At 43.8% G+C, this 20,867-nt stretch overlaps 1 protein-coding gene across 7 annotated transcripts; it reads right to left on the bottom strand.

Moving 5' to 3' along the window:
• Nucleotides 1-20: 20 nt before the first annotated feature.
• On the bottom strand, nt 21-20,810 carry TPGS2 (tubulin polyglutamylase complex subunit 2). 7 transcript variants are annotated; one of them, XM_074933092.1, is made up of 8 exons: nt 20,527-20,809; nt 15,685-15,764; nt 7,397-7,484; nt 6,016-6,147; nt 4,245-4,349; nt 3,398-3,400; nt 2,626-2,786; nt 21-258 (listed from the first exon to the last, which is right to left on the bottom strand). In XM_074933092.1, exons 1-8 carry the CDS (start codon nt 20,597-20,599, stop codon nt 31-33), a joined length of 870 nt encoding a protein of 289 aa, XP_074789193.1. In that variant the 5' UTR covers nt 20,600-20,809; the 3' UTR covers nt 21-30. The 7 variants fall into 7 exon arrangements, 6 of the variants coding, with proteins under 6 accessions (XP_074789193.1, XP_074789192.1, XP_074789191.1 ...); XM_074933091.1 differs by lacking the exon at nt 3,398-3,400 and having other exon boundaries at nt 2,626-2,774; nt 4,230-4,349; nt 20,527-20,810; XM_074933090.1 differs by lacking the exon at nt 3,398-3,400 and having other exon boundaries at nt 4,245-4,358; nt 5,998-6,147; nt 20,527-20,805.
• Between the last annotated feature and the right edge of the window lie 57 nt (nt 20,811-20,867).

The raw sequence follows: 20,867 nt of genomic DNA, 5'->3' as shown, positions 1-20,867 counted from the left end.
CAAGTGCTGTCCAGGGTAAGATCTGGGGTCTCACTTTCTTGAAGAATTCCCAGTTAGTGAAGATGTCTTGGAGGAGGTCATGCTTGTGTGACTCTTTTGGGAGCCTGCTGGCTGGGAGGGCAGTTTCTTTTTGATCACTGGAGTTTTGTTCTTGCTTTTAAATACCTTATTGGGGTCCAGCTTGTTCACAAAGGAATCAGCTTCTTCAGAGAGGAGATCTGTGTTGATGGTTATGGGTTTATACATGTTAAACCATTGCTGAACGGCAAGATGGTGGGGAAGAAAGAAGTTAAAAATCAAACTGCAATTAGACATTTCTTACCCTCTTCCCCCTCACCCCTGAGACCTGATTTTAATCATACACCACTTATCAGTTTGCAGTTTACAGGACCACGCAGAGTGTCTTGTGATAAGGATACACAAAGCACAGCTACAGCTACAGCCCTGGAACTGCTTCACATTCCAGACAGGGAAGAGGAGAACCAGACACAAACCTAACACTACCTTTCCTGCAGTGTAACCCCTGTCAGGAGCAACTCCCGATTTAAACCACAGGAGGAAAAGCAAAGGGAGGGGATGAAACTAAACCACATTTATTTAGATTCAGAGAAGCAGAAAAGATTAAAAAACCTTGGAATTTAAAAGTGCTTATAAATTGGAACCAAACTAGCTGAACTTCTCAAAATATAGCCTCCCTCCCTCTCCTGACACATACAATAATGCAGGGTTTTTTAACTCTTTACACAAAGGATTTTGTGTTTGCTTCTCTTCGGCCTGATTTTACATCTAGAAGTGACCATAAAAATTATTTTTTTGGTTCCCAGATGCCACTACAACGTTATGCCTTGCAGTTCTCATATCTTAAGCATTTTTATTATCAGTTTTCCAGTGATGAAGTCAGGAAATAAAACTGTGGGGGTTATGCTATCACAAATCCTACTGAAACCATCAGCAAACTGTTGAACAAGGTAAACAAAATATCAATACCAAAATGTAGATGGCAATCTATTCGTGTACTGCTTAATGGAAAACAGCTCTAGTATACCACCCTTGAAGACCTTTAAAAATGATAATGGTTAACATACTAGGAGGATTTTAACTAACAGAGGCTGCAAATGATTAGGGAATACATGAATGATTTCACTAAGGTTTGTGAATATAATGAACATAATAAAATATTCTAGTAAGAAGGTTACAGGAAGGCAGAGCACAGGCATATGCTACAGTAGCATGTACACAGCCTTTACTGATAGAGTAGAGCACAGTATAACAGGGAAAACACCAGAAATACAAAGAAACAAATTCTACAGCCATTGATAGATGGAAATCGGCAGTGATTTTTTAGTGACTAGTTCTGATGTACGCACAGATCTGTGGCAGGACCAAGGAATGTGATGCTGACACTCATTGAGTCCCACCATGCCTTGCCAACATGCATACACATTGCACAGGCTTATCACAGAACCACAGAAAGGTTTGGGTTAGGAGGGACCTTAGGATCATCCAGTTCCAATCCGCCTGCCATGGGCAGGGACACCTTCCACCAGCCCAGGTTGCTCAAAGCCCCGTCCAGCCTGGCCTTGAACACTGCCAGGGAGGGGGCAGCCACAGCTTCTCTGGGAAACCTGTGCCAGGGCCTCACCACCCTCACAGGGAAGAATTTCTTCCTTATAGCTAATCTAAATCTACCCTCTGTCAGTTTAAAACTATTAACCCTTGTCCTGTCCCTACTCTCCCTGATAAACAGGCCCTCCCCATTATTCCTGTAGCCCCCTTTAAGTACTGGAAGGACACTGTAAGGTCTCCCCGGAGCCTTCTCTTCTCTGCGCTGAACAACCCCAAGTGCTGTGTTTGGTAGTATTGTCAGATCTGTTCCCCAACCTCTCATAAGGTGGAAGTAGGGTTAGGGCTGGAGGCCCAGTCAAACACAGAGGAATGGCAGGAGTCTCTAAGAGGAGGGTTTGGCAGAGCAGAATAGCAATTTTAATAATAACAAGGCGTTGGAATGGTCACGAGGCTGTACCTGGAGCTTTCCTATAATTACTTCTAGAATTGCTGGTATTTAAATTACCCCTTTTTGGGCCTGACTTTTATCAAGGTATCCTTTCATGACTGAGGAGGATGCAAAGGAATTAATATTCTTGGCAAGGCTCAGGCTCATATTCTTCCTCTGGGTTTCTGTCTAATGTGTACCTGGACCTTCCTCTCTACCCAGAGAGCAGGAGGGTCTTGTTCGGTACTTGGCCAGAAAACTGATCTAGACAAATCTTATATAGCTGTGGGGATGAACTGCTTCACATCTGCTCACTTGCCAGCAGTCATGGAAACAGAGGTTTGTTTCAGAGTCAAGAAAACAAATAAATAATTAGGGTTCCATCACTTGCTATTAGAGGTTAAAGGTAAAGGCTAATTCAGGTGAGAAAAGCAGAGTTAACACAATCTTAGTGAATTCACTAACATAAACAAATGACTGTTAACATGCTATAGGGGAAAGACTCATGGCTCCTTCCAAGGCTCACCAGGGAGGCACACTTGAGCCTACAGACTGCTTGCCAAAAGGTAGGAAGATGTTTTCCCAGTCTATACTTATGCAAAATAATGATGAGCTGGATTCTGTGGTCCTACCTTGGCCTGGGGGCTGACTCCATAGCTGGTGAAGGCGTACTGCCACTGTGGGAGACCCAGGTGGGTGATGAGCAGGCGGTAGTAGGCTGTGAAAGTTTTGGTGAGGAAATGCCAATAGAGAGCTCTGTCCAGGAACCATATCTCTGTCTCTGGGGAGACAACTAGAACAAAACAAACACAAATGACACTGTTGCTTTGCAGTGATAAGATCAACCCCTGGACATTGTCAGGTGGGAGACACAACACGCTTATCAGAAAGGATGCAGCTTCTACAATGAAGCATGCCTGACTAACAGAGATGATTATCCAGAGGCAATGTGATGGTTAGAGCATGGGGACTGAATGGACTTGGTTCTGCTCCCAGCTGTACTAAAAATACTTGTGCAATAGCCATTACACTCACTTTACCCACTGTAAAATGGATGCAATGCTGTTCCTTCACAACCTGGGACTGATGCGCTACATGGAACATGCTTAGACATCAGCAACTTTGTAGCATAAGTTCAAAGTACAATTATGGCAAACATTATCTGCCTCACAAAGTAAAAAGCAACTAACTCAACTGTCAGCCATCTGGGTTACCAAATAGAGTCCAGAGTCTGGAAGTCATGGGAGTGTGCGCTGCCAACAGAAACACATTTTGCAAACTCTTTCCACAGTGATCAAATATTTCTCTGGTGGCGACATCCTTTGTCACATAAAAAGAAGTGATTTTACTTGGGAAATTGAGATGCTGAACATTGTCAACTTAACACATGGCATCCCACAACACTCCCTCCCCTTGCTCAAGTTATGCGCTGTATGTGCTGAAATCATTAACACCAGAAGGCAAGAGGACAAGTAAGAAGTTCCTGCCCTAGGAACTGTAGTCACACCCAATGAAAGACACAAGATTACAAAAGAAAAGAGTTTTCTTAAGAACAGGTATATCACAATTGCACATCCTCACACCGTGTCTACACATACACCTAGTGACCTGTGCACGGTGTCAGAAACTACTTTACAAGCAACTTGGGTGTTCCACTAATCACAGACTGGTAACAGTCTTCTGTGCATCTGTCAGAAGAAACAGCTCAGCTCACATCTTTAACTCTCCTGTTGAACCCTTCCTGACAAATTTTGACCTAGGTAGTATTTGGAGGCTCTGCATCCATGCACAAGGTGGAAGAACCAGTCTAAGTCTGTCTCCAATCAGCTAAGGACCTTTTTTTACCATTTATGCCTTGCTTCTTAGAAGAGTTACAGTCTTTCTCACCAAAACATAAGGGAATTGTTCTGAGACATGCAAGTAACCAGAGATACGTTAGTGGCTGAGCTCTAGCTCTCCCTATTATTTCAACATGATTGTCTGTAGGACATATGTGAACGCTTTCTTGTTTCTATGTATGCAGAAATCATAAGTTATAACTCAGATTCCAACATTAAAAGGAGGGAAAATGTTAGCTCTAGTTAAGTCTCTGACAGGTTTAGGCCCTGACTTCAGTGGAGACAGGACATTCCTGCATTTGTAGTCCCATCTCGAAACTGCAAAGATCAGAAGTGTAAGACAATTCTACACATGTGGCCTCCAGATACAATCCACAACAAGAGATGGCTAACTTTGCTCTTTTCAGTCTTACCTGGTTTAGCATGCTTATAAACAAGACAAACTTTCCCATTCCCATTGCATGGGTCTAATTCAAAGATAAGACTACGAGAATCAAAGTGTGGCTTCTCTGGTTTGTCTCCATTACCTGAAAACAGAAAAAAATCTTTATGAGACATGTTTGGAAAACTGACTGTGACTCAGCTGCTAAGAGTCAATCTATTCAATGCTTATTATATAAATCAGTTGAGGAAGAACTCAATAAAACTCTTATATTTATACTTATTGGAAAGGATTAAGTTCTCTGTTAAAAAAAAAAAAAAAAAGTGAGAAAAACTTTTATCTCCAGTAGGAAAACAAACCAGAGACAAAATCAGATGGCTGAAAAAAGACGTCAAGCTGCCCTGTAGTCTTTCCCTGGCATAAAGCATGATCAGCTTTACAGATGTCATTCCTCAGAAGTGTTTGTCTAATCTTTTCTAGAAGTTCTTTAGTGTTGGAGATGCCATAATCTTTAGGCAGTCAATCCAGATCCATTGTTATCACTTAAGTTTTCATCATGTGAATCCTGCATCTTCCTTGCTGCAACCGAAGCCCATTACTTCTATCCACCATCCCTTTTTTGCCCTACTTTCTTTTTTTCTAAGGAGGACAGGGAGAACAATTTACTCATTTTTTCTTGACAGAAGACTTTGATAAACTTGGGAGACATAAACATTTCTTCATACGTTCCAGTGTGACATCAGTTTCCTTAACAGCCACACAGTCTGACTCACATTCAACTTGTGACCCACAACCACCACAAAGCCTTTCTACAAGACCATTTTGGGATCACGTAGACTGATGTGATGAGATCCTGCAAGTCCCTACAGAATATAATTTTCAGTTCTAATGCTGCTGAGGAAGAAGGAGGACACAAAGACTTGTACCCCTCAGAAGAATTTTCCATGAAAGTCAGGATGTGAACTCTTACGAGGATGTAAATATTCTCCGTGTACCTTCTAAGTGCATCAGTGGAGGTTTGAGTGGTTAAATGGAAGCAGAATTTGGCCCATTTTATTACAATGGCTAGAAGATCAGGAGTGCAGCCAAGCTGGAAAGTGCAAAGAGAAACTTTCAGCCACATTTAGAAGCTACAAGAGCTATAGAGATACAGAGATAAGACTGAAATCAAATCGGAATTTTTAAAGGAGTCAGCATGACACCTGGCTCTGTTCTTATTTTCTTGATTCTTCCAGCCTTAAGAGTTCTGAGGAAAGGAGTGGGCTTTTTTTTTGTCTTTTTATCTCCAAACTGGAGGATGCTCAGCACTTTTAGGCAGTCTGGAAATACGCATTTTCCAGTTCTACCTCACACTTGTATGTATTTACCAGAGTTACCTTTCCAATTCCAAAGGGCATATCCAGCCGACTTTTCACTACTAAGACAAAAACTGATTGTTCATGTAACATCATAACCACATAAAGACTTCAGAAGCTGAATCTCTGGAGGAAGCCTCAGGTAAAAGTTTAAACAGGGAAAAGGCAGAACAGGAAGGCTGCCAGGATGTTAAAGGATGATGCAAATAATACTAGCAACTGGCAGCGTTAACAATCTCCACGAGATTCAAAGCACACAGATCTACCTGTCAAGGCTCTAGGGGACTAACAGGACATATAGTATCCAGCACAGGAAACAAAGAAAACCCCATCTATGTGGAGTGGCCTTTTCTGTTGCTATATTCATGTGCTATATGCTAACATTACCCCAACAGAGCAAGAGGGATAAGACAGAGCACATTTTCTAGCCTGTTAACAGGACCTTACCTTCCTCATCTGTGTCATCTTCCAGGTCAGCGAGAGTTGGTGCATTAGGCAGAGTGTACATAGGGGAACCCCCAAGCCGACATAGCTTCGAGACACTGTTAATCACCATGGAGCCCAGGGGCATTGGGGTATCTGCAATAAGACTGATCATTTATCACATTCAGTGTCAGGAAAGCATAGGAGGTATTTCTTCTCCTCCATACATCAACTCAACCTCTACTAAAACACAGATGCAGAGAAGAGATGGGTATGCCCAGCAGGCCTCAACACTTAATGAAGTCAAGCTCCACAGGAGCAAAAATCAGGCTTTTTCAAGCACTGAATCACAATTACAGGTGATGTGACATCATCTCAGAGCTGTGCAGGTATGAGGATGACACTTCTGGCTAAGCCTGTACTGCAGCTGTTACCCTAGCCCTGTGAAACTGGCTATTAAAAATCCTGGCTAGCTACAGCCACTTCATTGAAATGAAATTCCACTTCCTGAGGAAAACCCTGTACTTGACACCCCTCCCCAGAAGCAAGCAGTATCCACAGCCCAATTTAACAAACTCACTGGCAGGCAATGAAAGCCAGGATAATAGCTGCAAGCCCCCAGCACAGAGTGAATGAACCACCTGATTGTTGTGAAACAAGGATGGACAATAAAGCTCAGTCTAGTTCTCACTTCCACCACTGACTCCAGAAATAACTCCAGCGAAAGGACTTTAGCTGGTGGAAAGCAGAATCAGGCTCTAGCACATAAATATACTTTCTAATGAGAAAGAAGCATTATCAGAGGGTGACCCTACTGCTTTATGATAGGATAATGTGCTAGAGCTGCTTCTCTCTCCAGGAACTACAGAGGGAGTCTGGGTATGAGATTTAAACCACATACTTAATCTGAGTGTCAACAGATGGCCAGTGTATTACACAATGGTATTTATATCACAAAGACTTGTTTGGTTTCTAGCCAGTGTTCACTGCACACGTCTCTTCTCTGGAAGTCCATCACATGCAAGCAATAGGCTTTGCCCTGCTGCATCAGGAAGGGACCTCTGATGTTCAGTCATAATTTTTCCTCAACAAAACATCTCTAAAATGGGCTACAACCCCATGAAGATCTGCATTTACTTATTAATTCAGAGGTCAGTTTTCTGTAGTCACTGATCAAGCTGCCTAGCAGAAACAATCTACTTAATTTTTTTGTGAGTTGAGGAATGGTGCTAATTTTTTCATTCAAAATGACTTGGTGCGTGTGCTTTTGCTCAGACTAATGCAGGATACTGGCAGACCTGTACTGACTGAGCAGAAAGTAAGTTTGAAATTAAAGAGTTTCTGCAAAGGAAAGACTGGCTGCAATAAAATGAGGGTGTCGGTGGAGAGGAATACATGGACTCACCATCAGTCTTCACACTCCAGGTCATCTGGAAGCCATCTGTCATCAAATAGAAGTTCTTCAAATCCTCTGGCAATATGCAGGAGTTTTTCTGCAAATCACAATCAAATTGCTATTGGAAAATGCAAAACGTGCCTCAATCCCAAAGAACAACGAGTATTGGTATAGAAATATTTGCCACCAAATGTTCTGCTCAACTCCAGTATGATTCAAATCAGCTCAAAGATCTCATCCTAAAACCTTGAGAGAAAATGGCATATTTCTTGGGTCTGTGCTACTGTATTAACACAGATGACTTGGGAAAATTTCACAATCAGCAGTCAGTCATCAAAAGATCATTACAGGATTGTTCCCTAACTGAGATGATGTATCATCCTTTGAACTAAAAGCCACTTGAAGATCACATATATAAGAATAATAGACCTTTTCATATACACAGCTTACAAGAGCAGAGTTTTGCTCTAAGTGCAATCAGACTAAACCTACCTGTTCCACTAAAGCATGTACAATATTAGCACAAGGACTCTTTTCTTCTGAGGAATTTCAGTTCCAAGTAGGCGAGAGAAGCATAGACTCAGTAGCTGCACACTCGGCAGCACACAGCTGAACAGGTCTGATGTTTCGCTATGCGTGCAAATACACACAGAGTCAGTCTCACAAACCTGTTGGTCTGGCTTCATCTCAGCAAACTTCAGTGCTTGGCTGGGGGTCATAAGCCTGCCTCCTGAGCCAACAGTGAGAACAGCATCTCCAGTGAGCTGATGAGAGTGTTTCTAAGAACCAGAACCCATTTCCTATATCCATCTTGGTTGTGGAAGAAGTCTTTCTTAACTCAGACTCTTCAGATAAACAACAAATATGAGGAAGGAAGGATAAAGATGTAGTCCTCAGAACTAGAAGCCCAAGTATCTATGGGCAACTGCAGGCACCGCTCCTGGTGACAGGACTGGCTGCAGACCAGTGACCCTCTGTTCCTACCTACATTTTACCGGGAAAATGTACAAATAATGTAAGATTTGCAACATAGCATGTCTGATAAATCAAGTACTTTTGTGACATGAATTTCAGCCTTTTCTAAAAGAGGTGTATTCCTTACATTTAGCCAGTTTTAAAAACATGCTGTTGGATGTGTCCTGTTCGTGCAGCGATTTTGACACTCAAAGCAAGAAAAGACAGAATTATAAACTTTAAGAACATTTATAGGTCAGTATTGTTGTCTCTCATACAGGCTTACCCTGACATAGATCAAGATGTTATTCAGGTACGCATTCACAGCCTGGCTCAGCGGCCTGTGTGGGTTTTGGAGCAGTTACAGAATTGCTTTGGAGAAAGCAGGGGAGTCAGATGTTAAGCAGCTTTCCAATATTGTGCCTCTGCTGGGACTACTTACCTACAGCTACTAGAAAATGTAACATTCAAAGTCTCATAAAATAAAGAAAGAATATTCTGGTAACTAGTAGCTAAGGAAAAGAAACACGTACATGCAGTTCAGGTAGCTCTGCTTCACCTGGGGCATGAATTTGTAACATTTCAGGAGAAGGTGATCAGGTTCTTCCCCATGTCTGCAACTTGTGCATATCCAGTTATCTTGTATCATATCCAGTTATGTTGCCTCAGTGCAATCTATCCGGCAGGAGCTACCTGCCAGCTGTGCATCCAGCTGCAATGCTGGCTTCGAGTCATCAGTGACTGGCACCAGCAAGGGAAGGCGCTGGCCTCCTCCTGTCCACATCCCCTCCCTTCCCTAGGACCACGGCAGCCCTTCTGCCTGTTAAAGTCTTACTCACAGACACTTTCTTTGAGTTGCTACAGTCCCTGTCCCCTAAACTGTGGTGTATATGCTGTGCAGGACCCTCTAATCCACCCACAATCTTCAATCCTATGTGTTAACTTACTTTCTAATCATAACCATTTATGCTGACAGACTGCTACTGACGAGTCCCAGATATTAATGGATTTGCAGCTTGTAATAGGGAAGGTCACTCTACTTGCACTGTCAGCAGCCAGGTCACTAGCACAGTGCTCTCCTAACCCAGGTAGGGAAAATCTTCAGAGGCAACAGGTATTAAAACAGAGAATCTGATACTGCAGAAACTAGGAATTTATTGTCCTTTGATAAGAGCCTGCTGATGGCTGAGGCCCTGGTGGTAAATTTCAGGAGATTACTAAACCACATGGACATATCTGAAGTTCTTCAAATGCCTTTAACAAACACACCTTCTTCTGTGGGTTCTTCTCAGTCCTAAATATTTATAATTTCATGCTATGTTTTCACCACTTCCAGGTGCAAGCTGTAGCTGTAAGCACAGTGATTAGGGATAAAACTATGAAGAAAGAAAATATGGCAGACCTGCAACAAAGCCTCAGAAGAGTACAAATGTTTACACAGCACTTTCAGTTCATTTCAAACCCCCCAATTTTAACTAATCTACCCCAGCAGTAAAAATACATACGTGAACAGCTCTTGAATTCAGTGGGTGTTCTACTCTAAGCAGGAGAACTAGATCCGTCAAGATGACAAAATCTAAGATTTTAAAAATTCCACCTCAGTATCCAGTCAAATACTACCACAAACTGGGCACACCCCAATTTAACAAACACAGCTGATTAAGACAGAGGAAAAACCAAGTCTGGATAAGCCTTCTGCTTCAAATCCTCCTTTTTCTGGATGAAAAGGTTAACATGTACATGTTTCTCCAAATGGCTGCCCTCCCCAAATTATTTTAGGGTTCTCCTAACCATGTCCCTTTGCATGAATTTCCAAATAACGGTGTAAAATACATGGGTGGAAATTGCTATAGCAGAGCAGATCTGGGGTCTATAGGAAAAGGCCTGTATATAGAAAGCTTTACTAATACCCATCTCTCCCATCTGACAGAAAGGATTGATTGATCCGTCATATTATGCTCAGCCACACGACCCTATGACAGCAAAACAGTGGCATACCATAATTCTGGCAGCAGAGTCAAAGAAACAAACCACTACTATATATTAAAAATGGCTTCTCAAGCTCTGTACTCCTCCTGCTCAACTGGTAGTTTCCAGGGTTGTGATCTCCAGCCCCATAAAATACAATATTCCTAATAATGTGCCAGAAGTGACTTAACCATAGCCCTAGCAAGCAGCTGTTTTCACTCCAGTCATCTGGTTACACTCATCAGCTCATAAAACAAAATATCCCAAGTGCCCAATATGGTGTGTGAGGTCTATTTCGTTTGTTTATCGTCCATAATATCCCCACATAGTCTCCCAAGAAAGCACAGTCCACTGAGGACAGAACCAGGGTAGTTTTGCTGCCAAGACCTGATCAGTGCTGGATCTAGAGCTGAAACACTGACATATGGCAATTCACTTAAAGCACTATTGAAACAATGCCTCCCAAGCAAATAGCTAAAGAAATGGACAGCAATCAAAACATATAGCTTTAGAGAGTTCTTTAAAAAACTGAATGAGTGTTATCCAGTTTCTGGGGAGACAAGGAAGGGGTTTATGTCATTTCTCAGAGCTACCAAGTAACAGGCCAAATCAGCAGCCACCCTTCCCTGTCCCTAACATCATGCTGTTTCATAACTGGTCTGCCCTAGCTGCCAGTGAATGCAGATGTTAATTTATGTAACATACTGAGATGTTCTTGTTGCACCTTTTATAAATCTGATCTGCGGGGTCTCCCAGGAGATCACCTTGCTTGGATTTCCTGCCCTGAAAGGCACAGGGCTGGGGCAGACCAGATTGCCTGTTGCAGAGAACGGGATTTGGTAATCCTCTTGAGAACGGTGTTGTGTACCTAGTTTTTCAATCAGGCCGCACAGGAGTTGAACACTATGTCAGAAACGCTGTCTATCTCCCTAAAGTCCTCCAGTTTCTTCTCTGTTATGCAGCTTGAAGGAATATACCTTTCCTCCCACACTGGTTCTGCTGGATTTGCCTCCCCACCTCTCCCATGGTCAGGTTCAAGATGGGCAGATCTGTACTCTTGGGGATTGGAGATGGCAGGCTCGCCTAACGCTGAGGGAGGATGGCAAGAAGGACCCTTGTGGATGCGCACGCCTGCATGCTTACTTTTGAGTCAAAAAGAGATATGGTAGAAGCGATAAGAAAGACTTACAGAATAGCCAGGAACCACCACCACAGTTCCCACTGAGATTTACATGCAGAGTTTCTAAATTGTCTGGCAGCCTAAGACAGTCCACAACAGGAAAGCACCAGATTGCTTGAGGGGTTTTTTATGGTTTTATCAGAGAAAAATAAATCTTTGCAGACAATGTGCGTTAAGGAGAAACAAATTTCCCACACAGAGTTGTAGAATATCAAATCAAGCAATATCAATATCCAGCAATGTGATGGGCAGGCATCACCTACAGCCAGCCCACGGCAGTTCAGACACTGCTAACAAGCCAAATAGAGGAACAGGCAAAATGACCCTCTTCATTTGGTTTGGACTGTTGAGGTGCTGAGCGCTGGGACCTCCAGCTCCCCCTAACAGAACACAATTTTCTGTTTTTTGAAAACCAAAACAATGATGTGAGTGACTTACTTCTTTTCTGGTTGAGGCAAAAAGAAAATGTGGTTCAGACATTGTCACTGCAGATACCAGAGTGCATCCTAGCAATATTTTAATATAACACCTACTTTTAAAAACTGCTTGTGCATGGGAGCAGGGCAGTTGACAGCCTAATTTTAGGAGTGGCAACAGGTTCATAGGACAATATACAGTTATTAGCACTGGTGTTCCAGTGACCTGGTAACTCTGTCTCTACAGACCCATTCTATTGCTTGCCTTACTTTCTTGGGGAAAAGATAACATCTCGGTAGGTCTAAATTTCAGGAAAGGTGAAAAAATTAACTAGTACTTTTAAAAATATTTTGATCTGCTTGAAAGTTTTGAGGAAGTGATGCTACCCATGTAAATACTTGACCACCATATACTTTCAATATTTTTGCGAATGTGCTGATTTCCAATAAAATATTCAGGATTAATTTCAGGTTTGGTTTCCTGAGAGTAGGATTTATCAGCTCTTTCCACCTCTACAGAAAGACTTGGAAAAAAATCTCTTCTGCTCTCCTACTGTCTTACTGCACTGTCTCCTGTCATGAAGCTCACCTTCCCCTGCAAAGCCTCATGGCAGCTAATGGACATTCACCAAGCTGATGTAAGACTTTAAAACTTCCATTGAAGTATCCAGCGAAATACTAACATAAGTCAGGCACAGCCCAATTGAACAAATGCAGCTGATGGAGACAAAAAAAAGCATATTGCCAGCATTACTAGTATATAATTTTAATCATTCATAATTTAAAAAAGGTTGATTTCCTTTTTAGGAGTTTCTGAATACCACAGATTTTCCCTCAGCAGAAATACCTTTTCATTACAAAACTGGAGTAGAACTGGAATAATTTCCTTTAGAAAAAAATGTAAAAAAATCCAATCTTAAGAATAGAGCTTTTATGTGGTGAGTCTCAAAGAGAAGAGGGGGATTTTTTTTTTTTAAAAAGAATGTAATTTTGGGAATAGTTTGACCAGTTTTCACTACATCACACAAAAAGCCTTGTCAATACTTTCATTACCAAAGAGTAGAGGCAAATTAAAAATATGTACTGTGACAAGATCTTGTTAAAATCTCCACTAAGGAAGAATGATTACGTGCATAAGTATTGCCACCTAGTGGCTATGAAAAAAAACAACAGTGATAGGAGTAAACGTTAGGTACACATAAACTTGCATTTAAATTCAAGAAGGATGATTTTGAGGAAAAGTGAGGTATAAATTCATCCTGGAAGGGCCTTGTGACGTGCTGAGTGCTTTGCACTTAATCAGCACTGCAGGACATACTGCATTTGTGTGGACTGTGTTAGATATTATCCCCAAAGCTCAAGAGAAAAAAGGAAAAAGAAAAGTTATCTTTTAATTCGAGAAAGGAGATTCCAGGATTTGTCAATGCAGCTGGAATCAAAGGCAAAGAAACTGATACCTAAGTCCTTCACCATTAGTAGCCCAGATCAACTGTATCTCCTTAATTTTCACTATTTACTTCTACAATTAGTCCATCACTGGGGTGGTGGGGCGTGACATCTTTGGAGCGAAGTGCTTTGGCTACAGCATTTCAAAGTCTGGCTTGACAAGAACATCTTGATTTTGAAACAAACTCAATCTGGTTTGGAGGAGTAGCAGCACCTGAAAATGAGAGCAGTGCTGTTTTCAGGAGAAGCAGTCCTCTCCACTCAACCGAAGAATGAATGTCACTCTGCGGCTCCCAGACCTGAGCTGGCTCACAGCCAGGGTGCATCAGACTTTCCAGCCCAGTTAATTCGATACCTGAATAACAGCTATAGGAAATCAGGTATCAGTTCACACGAACTTGAAAAAATGGACATTTCTGCCTGACCACAGTTATTGGCTACCGTACAAGTTTCAGTAAATAACACAGGTTTACATTGCATCCATTCTGACCCAAGTTTATAAATTCTTGATAAATATCATTAATTGGGACAGGGTGTTACCAAAATTAGTGCAAGATTTTTCCCTACTGTTTATAGAAAATTGTAAATGGCAAGGCAACATCAAAGGGGAAGCTATTTTATGGAGTAACAAGTGCAGTCTCTGGGAGGATGTGTGTTAGGGCATAGCCAGGTTTGGAGCAGAGGGAGGATGATTCACTCAGCTCCGTCCTCTGACGTGCCCCTTTCCAAAGGCCAGTCAGCTTCTGCTGTCCCTTCCCTATATATGAGTGATTCTTAGAAATCAGTTATTCCCCCATGGTCATGGGACTGAAAAAAACATGTATATTTAAAAAGGGGACCAGAAGTGCCATCTCTGCCCACCAGAGTCACACGACAGAATTCAGGAACCCTCTGGTCATGTAGTCCAATGCAGTGGGGCCAGCTAATGTGAAGGTAGCATGTGTCCTTTGTAGTCTTCTAGAACAAGCAGTGGGACATGCCTTGGCCAAAAGATTGGGCCAGTTAGACAAAGAAGAGGTGGAAGGAGGGGCAATGAGAAATGGAAGATGACCTAGATGAAGGGATTGAGTGCACCCTCAGTCAGTTTGCAGATGACACCCAGCTGGGTGGGAGTGTTGATCTGCTCGAGGGTAGGGAGGCTCTGCAGAGAGACCTGGACAGGCTGGAGCCATGGGCTGAGCCCAACTGGGGGAGTTTCACTGAGGGCAAATGCCGGGGGCTGCCCTTGGGCCACAACAACCCCCAGCAGCGCTACAGGCTTGGGGAGGAGTGGCTGGAGAGCTGCCAGTCAGAGAGGGACCTGGGGGGTGATTGGCAGCCGGCTGAACAGGAGCCAGCAGTGTGCCCAGGGGGCCAAGAAGGCCAATGGCATCCTGGCTTGTGTCAGCACTGGCGTGGCCAGCAGGGACAGGGAAGGGATCTGAGCCCTGTGCTCGGCACTGGTGAGGCCGCCCCTCGATTCCTGTGTTCAGTTTTGGGCCCCTCACCCCAAAAAGGCCATTGAATGACTCGAGCGTGTCCAGAGAAGGGCAACGGAGCTGGTGCAGGGTCTGGAGCACAGGTCTGCTGGGGAGCGGCTGAGGGAACTGGGGGTGTTTAGTCTGGAGAAGAGGAGGCTGAGGGGAGACCTCATCGCCCTCTACAGCTCCCTGACAGGAGGGTGCAGAGAGCTGGGGATGAGTCTCTTTAACCAAGTGACAAGTGATAGGACAAGAGGGAATGGCCTCAAGCTGCATCAGGGAAGGTTAAGACTGGATATTAGGAAGCATTTCTTTCCAGAAGGGATTGTTGGGCGTTGGAATGGGCTGCCCAGGGCAGTGGTGGAGTCCCCATCCCTGGAGGGGTTTAAGAGTTGGGTTGACATCGCGCTGAGGGATCTGGTGTAGTTAGGAAGTGTTAATGTTGGGTCGATGGTTGGACTGGATGATTTTCAAGGTCTTTTCCAACCTAGACAATTCTGTGATACAAGTAATAAAGGGCTTCTCCATTTTGTTTGAAAGGGAGAGGGAAAATGGTTTCAGACCTGTGTCAGAGCAATGTTTGTTCTCCACTGAGTCACCAGTTTCGCTGCCTACTACAGTCATGTGGTTTCTTCCTGAATACATGCACACGATGAAGTTTCTCTAACAGACCAGGTGCATGTGATAGCCTAGAAGACAGAGTAATATCTGATTAAAAAACCCCAAAAGATCTGTTTAGGCTCCACTGTGCATCAAACTTGGTAGCAGACTGTCTCACAAACAAACACAAGGTAGGCATTGCATTTGACATTCTCCATGGGCTGCTGTACATTCAGATTGACCTCACTGAAGTATCATCAGGAAAACACTCACTTGCTCCCATGAAATGATTGCATGGCGTTCAGCTGGCTCCTTTTCCACAAACGTCACCTCAGCAACTCCTGGAGAAGTCTCTAAAAGGAAAAGAGGAGCATGTTTGCAGCTGGCACGGGTAACACCAACAATGTGAGCCAGACAATTCTGCAAGTTAACCTGAACTGATAGCTGGGGAAAAGGCATTAATGACTGCAAGCACTGTGCTGGTGACGGAGCAGTCACTTTCTTTCGTCTGCAACTGTACTCAGCGTGTCTTGACATGAGGATGCCTAGTTCTGCACATGACGCTACACTTTGATGGTTTTTACAGATGCATATACACACACATTTTGTATTCAAGGTGTGAATTTTTGCAGAGGATTCATGGAAAAATCAACCATGGGTTCCTTGTCAGACTCTAAAAGAGATGAATCTTTCTTTGTAAGCATACCCTGTGGTTTCTGTTGGGTAGAATACACTCAGCTTGACACAAGGTTGTGTACAGTGTGGCTGTGAATTGCTTACAACTGTACTCCAAAGACAGGCACACTTCAGTGCTGGACTCAGTGGGTATAAGCAGATGCAGAATCTGAACCTGCCGAAGGGATCTGCATGAACAAACATCAGTTCTCTGGAATCACAGCTGGACACATGTAAATTTGTTATGAGCACTGGGCTTGTAATTTATAAAAATAATCTGAATATTTTATGGGAAAGAATGCTATATAAATGCAAGATACTAATCTACATGGTGCTATCCTTGCAGGTGTGCCACGGCAGAACAGTCTCTCTTTGCACTTATTATTTTATAATGTTTTACTTCATCTACAGCCAACTGAAACAGTTCTCACTGACTTCATTCATTTTGGATCAGGTCCAGAAAGACTATTGACTTGTTGTTGTGGGAACTGCAAGCCCAGCACACAGGGCTGTGGAGTAGCAGTGATCACTATGCAGGACTTTCAAGACCGGCTCTGCTGTGAAAGTACTAGCTCCCAAAGCAGTCACACATATTACAATTGCTTTCTGGTAAAACATACACAGTGCACTAGACAGGAAAGGCAGGCACTACAGAGCTTTGGTTTGTTTTTTTTATCTCCAGCGCTGGGCTTTTAATTCTAGCGGTAGCATTGTCCTTGTCTGTTCTGTTGGTAGAAGAGCAGCACTCCGTTTCAGGAAGTCTAAACTTAATTTTAATTGAAAGTATTGATTGGTACATTGTCAGATGCTTTAACACACAAAACATAGCATCAGGAAACCAAACTCCAAGTTAAAGACAGAAAAAAGAAAAAAAATAAACTCACAGTAGGTCACCTAGCTAATCTGTATGGCCAAGGGGGGAACCCAACATACAGAAAACTTTGATGTTTCACCAAGTTTCACTTTCAATAGGTGGGTGCAAGGCAGGGGGATGTGTCTCTTGCTCAAATATAAGCTGTCCACATCTATTCTGCTTCTAAAGAAGTGTGCAATCAGAAGTGTGTGTGGAATCAACGATCTAACCAGTCCTTTCCATCTAAGCTATCCAAGCCTTATGACAAGTTAAGAGATTATAATAACAGAGTAATTGTTATTTCTGTGATCAAAGAAAACAGCAGGGATGTTTAATTCATCATGCACAACGGCTTGGCTGGGATGACGGAAGATTAAATATTGTATCAGTCAAAGATGATGTCTAGGAATAAGAGAACTGAAACTTCTAAAGAGGTCCGAACCAAATCCAAGATCAAAAGAATGAGAAATTCTGTCTTAAAAGCCTTAATGTTATACTAAAAATATCCTGTGGGTAAACTGAAGGCCATGTTTAACAGATTTGTGTAGGTATGGACAGGAGCTCCATTAAACATTAATGAGCATAAGAAATTGCCATGGGTTGCTTCTTCCAGATGGAAGAAATAAAGAAGCCACCTACTTTAAGACAAAAGATACAGGAAAAAGCTTAACTAGTTCAGGTGACTCCTTTCTATTAACTATTCTGAATGACGATCACAGTAAACTCTGTCCTATTTCTAGGACATTTCATGTGAAAGCTTCCAAAAATGCTCTGCAGTATTAATCAGAAAGAGTAAATGTAATGGTGTGACACAAAGCTGAAGCAGGAAATCACAGCATTATCAGTCCTTACGGTACTGCTAATACTGCCTATAAGTCAGATAAACTCTCAGCATCTTTTTTAAATGTCTGAAAAGTTACTAGTGAAGCATGGTCCTGCTCTGGGCAGACCAGAACAGCTAACACCTCCCCTTCAGATTTAGTTGTGGGCAATCAACCTTCCTGGAATTTGCTATTAGTCACAGAACTTCAGCAAAATTAATCATACTGGCAATGGGAAAGATGTTTGTCTTTTTTCCTCAAATTATACACTCCATTAACGCTTGTGAGAAATCTCCTACCTTGTAGGGACTTCCACAGAGACTACAAGTTAAAAAACCCAAAACAATCCCAAAACAACCCCTTTACCACCCCACCCTCCACTCCCCCCGCCTCATATATAGAATTTTCTTAAAGAAGGGTTTTTGAAATGGTGCCATGAACATTTCTTCATAAAGGTATTGGAAAATTGGGCCTCGAGCTCCCATATACTGTATGTGCAAAATTTTCCTACTTAAAAAGAGTATGCTGAGTTTCATTAAAAGATCATTTCTATCTCCTGAAAAAATGTTTCACAAACTCAACAAAGTTAAAAGCCTATTGCTTTTGTGTTATGGTAGGCAGAAAAGTATCTAGTGGTTCCATGAGATTTCCCAAAAGATTTAAAATAAGATAGCTTCTAGTGCTGCAAACTACTGAGTTGAGGCATCTTTTTGAATGAGAAACCCTTCACTATTTGAAAGACACGAACACTGAACAGATTGGTAACGTTTCCCAATTAGTTCAGCAATTCCAATTAATAAGGTGGCATAATTTACATGATTTGGTCTACTTCTCTGGGAAAAAATATGCAAAATACCCAGGAGTGGAGAGACAGAGAAAAGAACCAAAGTAAAACCATCACTGCAATGGACTGGGGTGCGTATTAATGTATTGCACAATACAGGTTGTCAGAGACACAGACAGAAAAACAAAAAAACCCAAACACAAAAGAGGCAACACCTTCCAGTGAAAGGGATGCTACAGGAGTCAAACCTGCATTGTCGTATCCTGCTGGTGTAAATAACACACCTACCCAAAACAGTTTATATGTCAACGTTACTTCTGGACGTAGTTAACATCATGCAGATCTCATATATCTGAGTCCAGGTGGTGAAAATGTGGGAAGGGTTAGTCATTTTTTAAAAAGGGCTACTTCAAAGAAGCATTTGCCATGATGGTTGATCATCAGTAGTTGTATCTCTTTAATGCTCTCACAGAGTGAAGTTATCCTGATCTCTCAACTGAAAAATGAAAAATACAAACAAAAAAAAGCCCAAGAAGTCCAATAAGTCAGTAGAGAACAATGAACAGAGAGTGAGGATGAAGTCCTGTCCTCACTGAAGCCCACAGCATGAATTTTGCCCTGATTTTTTAATATCCTCTGTCTGAGCAGCTATCTAAAAACACGTGCAATTAACGATATACTTGGGTTACCAGATGAAATTCACTGTCCTACAATACAGCATCTGGGTGAGGTAACCAAAGCAGTCACTTCTGGCTTTAAAATTCATAGGAAGAAGTTCTGGAACTGCAGTTTGTAATCTTGTCATATGCAAGGCTTGGGACAGAAGTATTGGTACATGGGTTCTGTGCCCCAGGTTGCTGACAGGTGAAAGGTCTGATGCTAAAATGCTTTACACATGCAAATACTTTCACCAGTTCTTGTGATTCTACTGCCATTAGCAAAGGCTAGTCTGAGAAGCCTTACTTTCAGAACTTGGATCCCTTGCACTCCTTCTGAACTTCAAAGGGAACTGCCAGGATGCAAGAAGGCTCAAGATCTGAGCAAAAACCAGAGATGGCAAGCAGGTCATGTTGTGGAAAAAGTCCCATGGTATGGGAATACGGTGCAGGGTGACTATTTATGATACCCGATCCTGAGAAGTTTCACAGATTAGTCTTCTGCCAGAACACTGCACCTCACTGAACTCCTTCTATTGGGAATGCTACCTGCTGACCCTAAATTATAACAGAGGCCAAGAATTATGCATGATTTGGAATAAAAACACCATCATCTCTTTCTTTGATTTTTTTTAATCTGTAGGGCTCTCTTAAGTCGAGAGATTCAGGACATCTGCCACTGATTCAAATGCTAGAAACAGGGTGTGTGTGGGGGTGTGTGTGTGGGGGGGAGGGTGTGTGTGTGGGGGGGGGGGGTGGGGGGTGTGTGTGTGTGGGGGTGTGTGTGTGAGGGGGGGGTGGGGGGTGTCTGTGTGGGGTGTGTGTGTGTGTGTGTGTGTGGGTGTGTGTGTGGGGGGGGTGGGGGGTGGGTGTGGGAGGGGGTGGGGGGGTGGGGGGGTGTGTGTGGGGTGTGTGTGTGTGGGGGTGTGTGTGGGGGGTGTGTGTGGGGTGTGTGTGTGTGGGGGTGTGTGTGGGGGGGTGTGTGTGTGGTGTGGGGGTGTGTGTGGAGGGGGGGGGGTGTGTGGAGGGGGGGGGGTGTGTGTGGGTGTGTCCCAGCGCTGCAGACACCCGGATCTCACACCCCGGGACTGCTCCGCAGCTCTCGGCCGCAGGGCCGGCACGGGCAGCCGCAGCCGGGCCCGCTGCTGCAAGGGCCTCGGGGCGGGGACGTCGGGGATGGGGCCTACAGGGCCGCCCCGGGGACCCTGAGCGCTGAGGGAGGCGCCGCTTCCCGCCGCGGGGCGGTTTCCATGACAACCGAGTGACACCCCCACGCCCCCACTTCCCCCCCCCAGGCCCAAAGCGCTGTCGCACAGCGCTACTCACCCAGTATCCGTGTGACCCCCAGGGTGAGCTTGTCCAGGTAGGGCTTGATGCCGGCGGAAGGCTTCTCCTCCATCCTCCACAGGCCGCTGCCCGGCTCCCCTCACCGTCGACGCGGGCGAGGCCGATGGGGGCGTGCGTGTAGGGTGGGGGGCGGACGCGGACGGGCGTACCCCCCTCTCTTTTGTCCTTCCTCCCGCCCCGTAGCGGCGGCTGCGCCGCGAGGCGCGCTGGGAGCCGTAGTTCCCTCGGCCGGGGCCTCGGTCAGGCTGCGGCGGCGGGAGGCGTGAGGCGGCCCGAGGGGAGCGGCCGCTCGGCGGGGGCGCGGCGGACTGCGGCTCCCG

This window comes from Athene noctua, chromosome Z (assembly GCF_965140245.1).
Source record: "Athene noctua chromosome Z, bAthNoc1.hap1.1, whole genome shotgun sequence".
NCBI classification, from domain to species: Eukaryota; Metazoa; Chordata; class Aves; order Strigiformes; family Strigidae; genus Athene; species Athene noctua.
The sequence above is the reverse complement of the archived record's forward strand: the minus strand, read 5'-3'. Positions and strand labels throughout refer to the sequence as shown.

Coding starts and splice junctions, on each gene's coding strand:
- TPGS2 (XM_074933090.1), bottom strand. CDS start 20,599: ATGGAGGAGAAGCCTTCCGCCGGCATCAAGCCCTACCTGGACAAGCTC. Junction 7,485..15,684: donor CAATCATTTCATGGGAGCAA/GTGAGTGTTTTC, acceptor TGTGATTTGCAG/AAAAACTCCTGCATATTGCC. Junction 4,359..5,997: donor AGGTAAGGTCCTGTTAACAG/GCTAGAAAATGT, acceptor TTCTGTTTTCAG/GTAATGGAGACAAACCAGAG.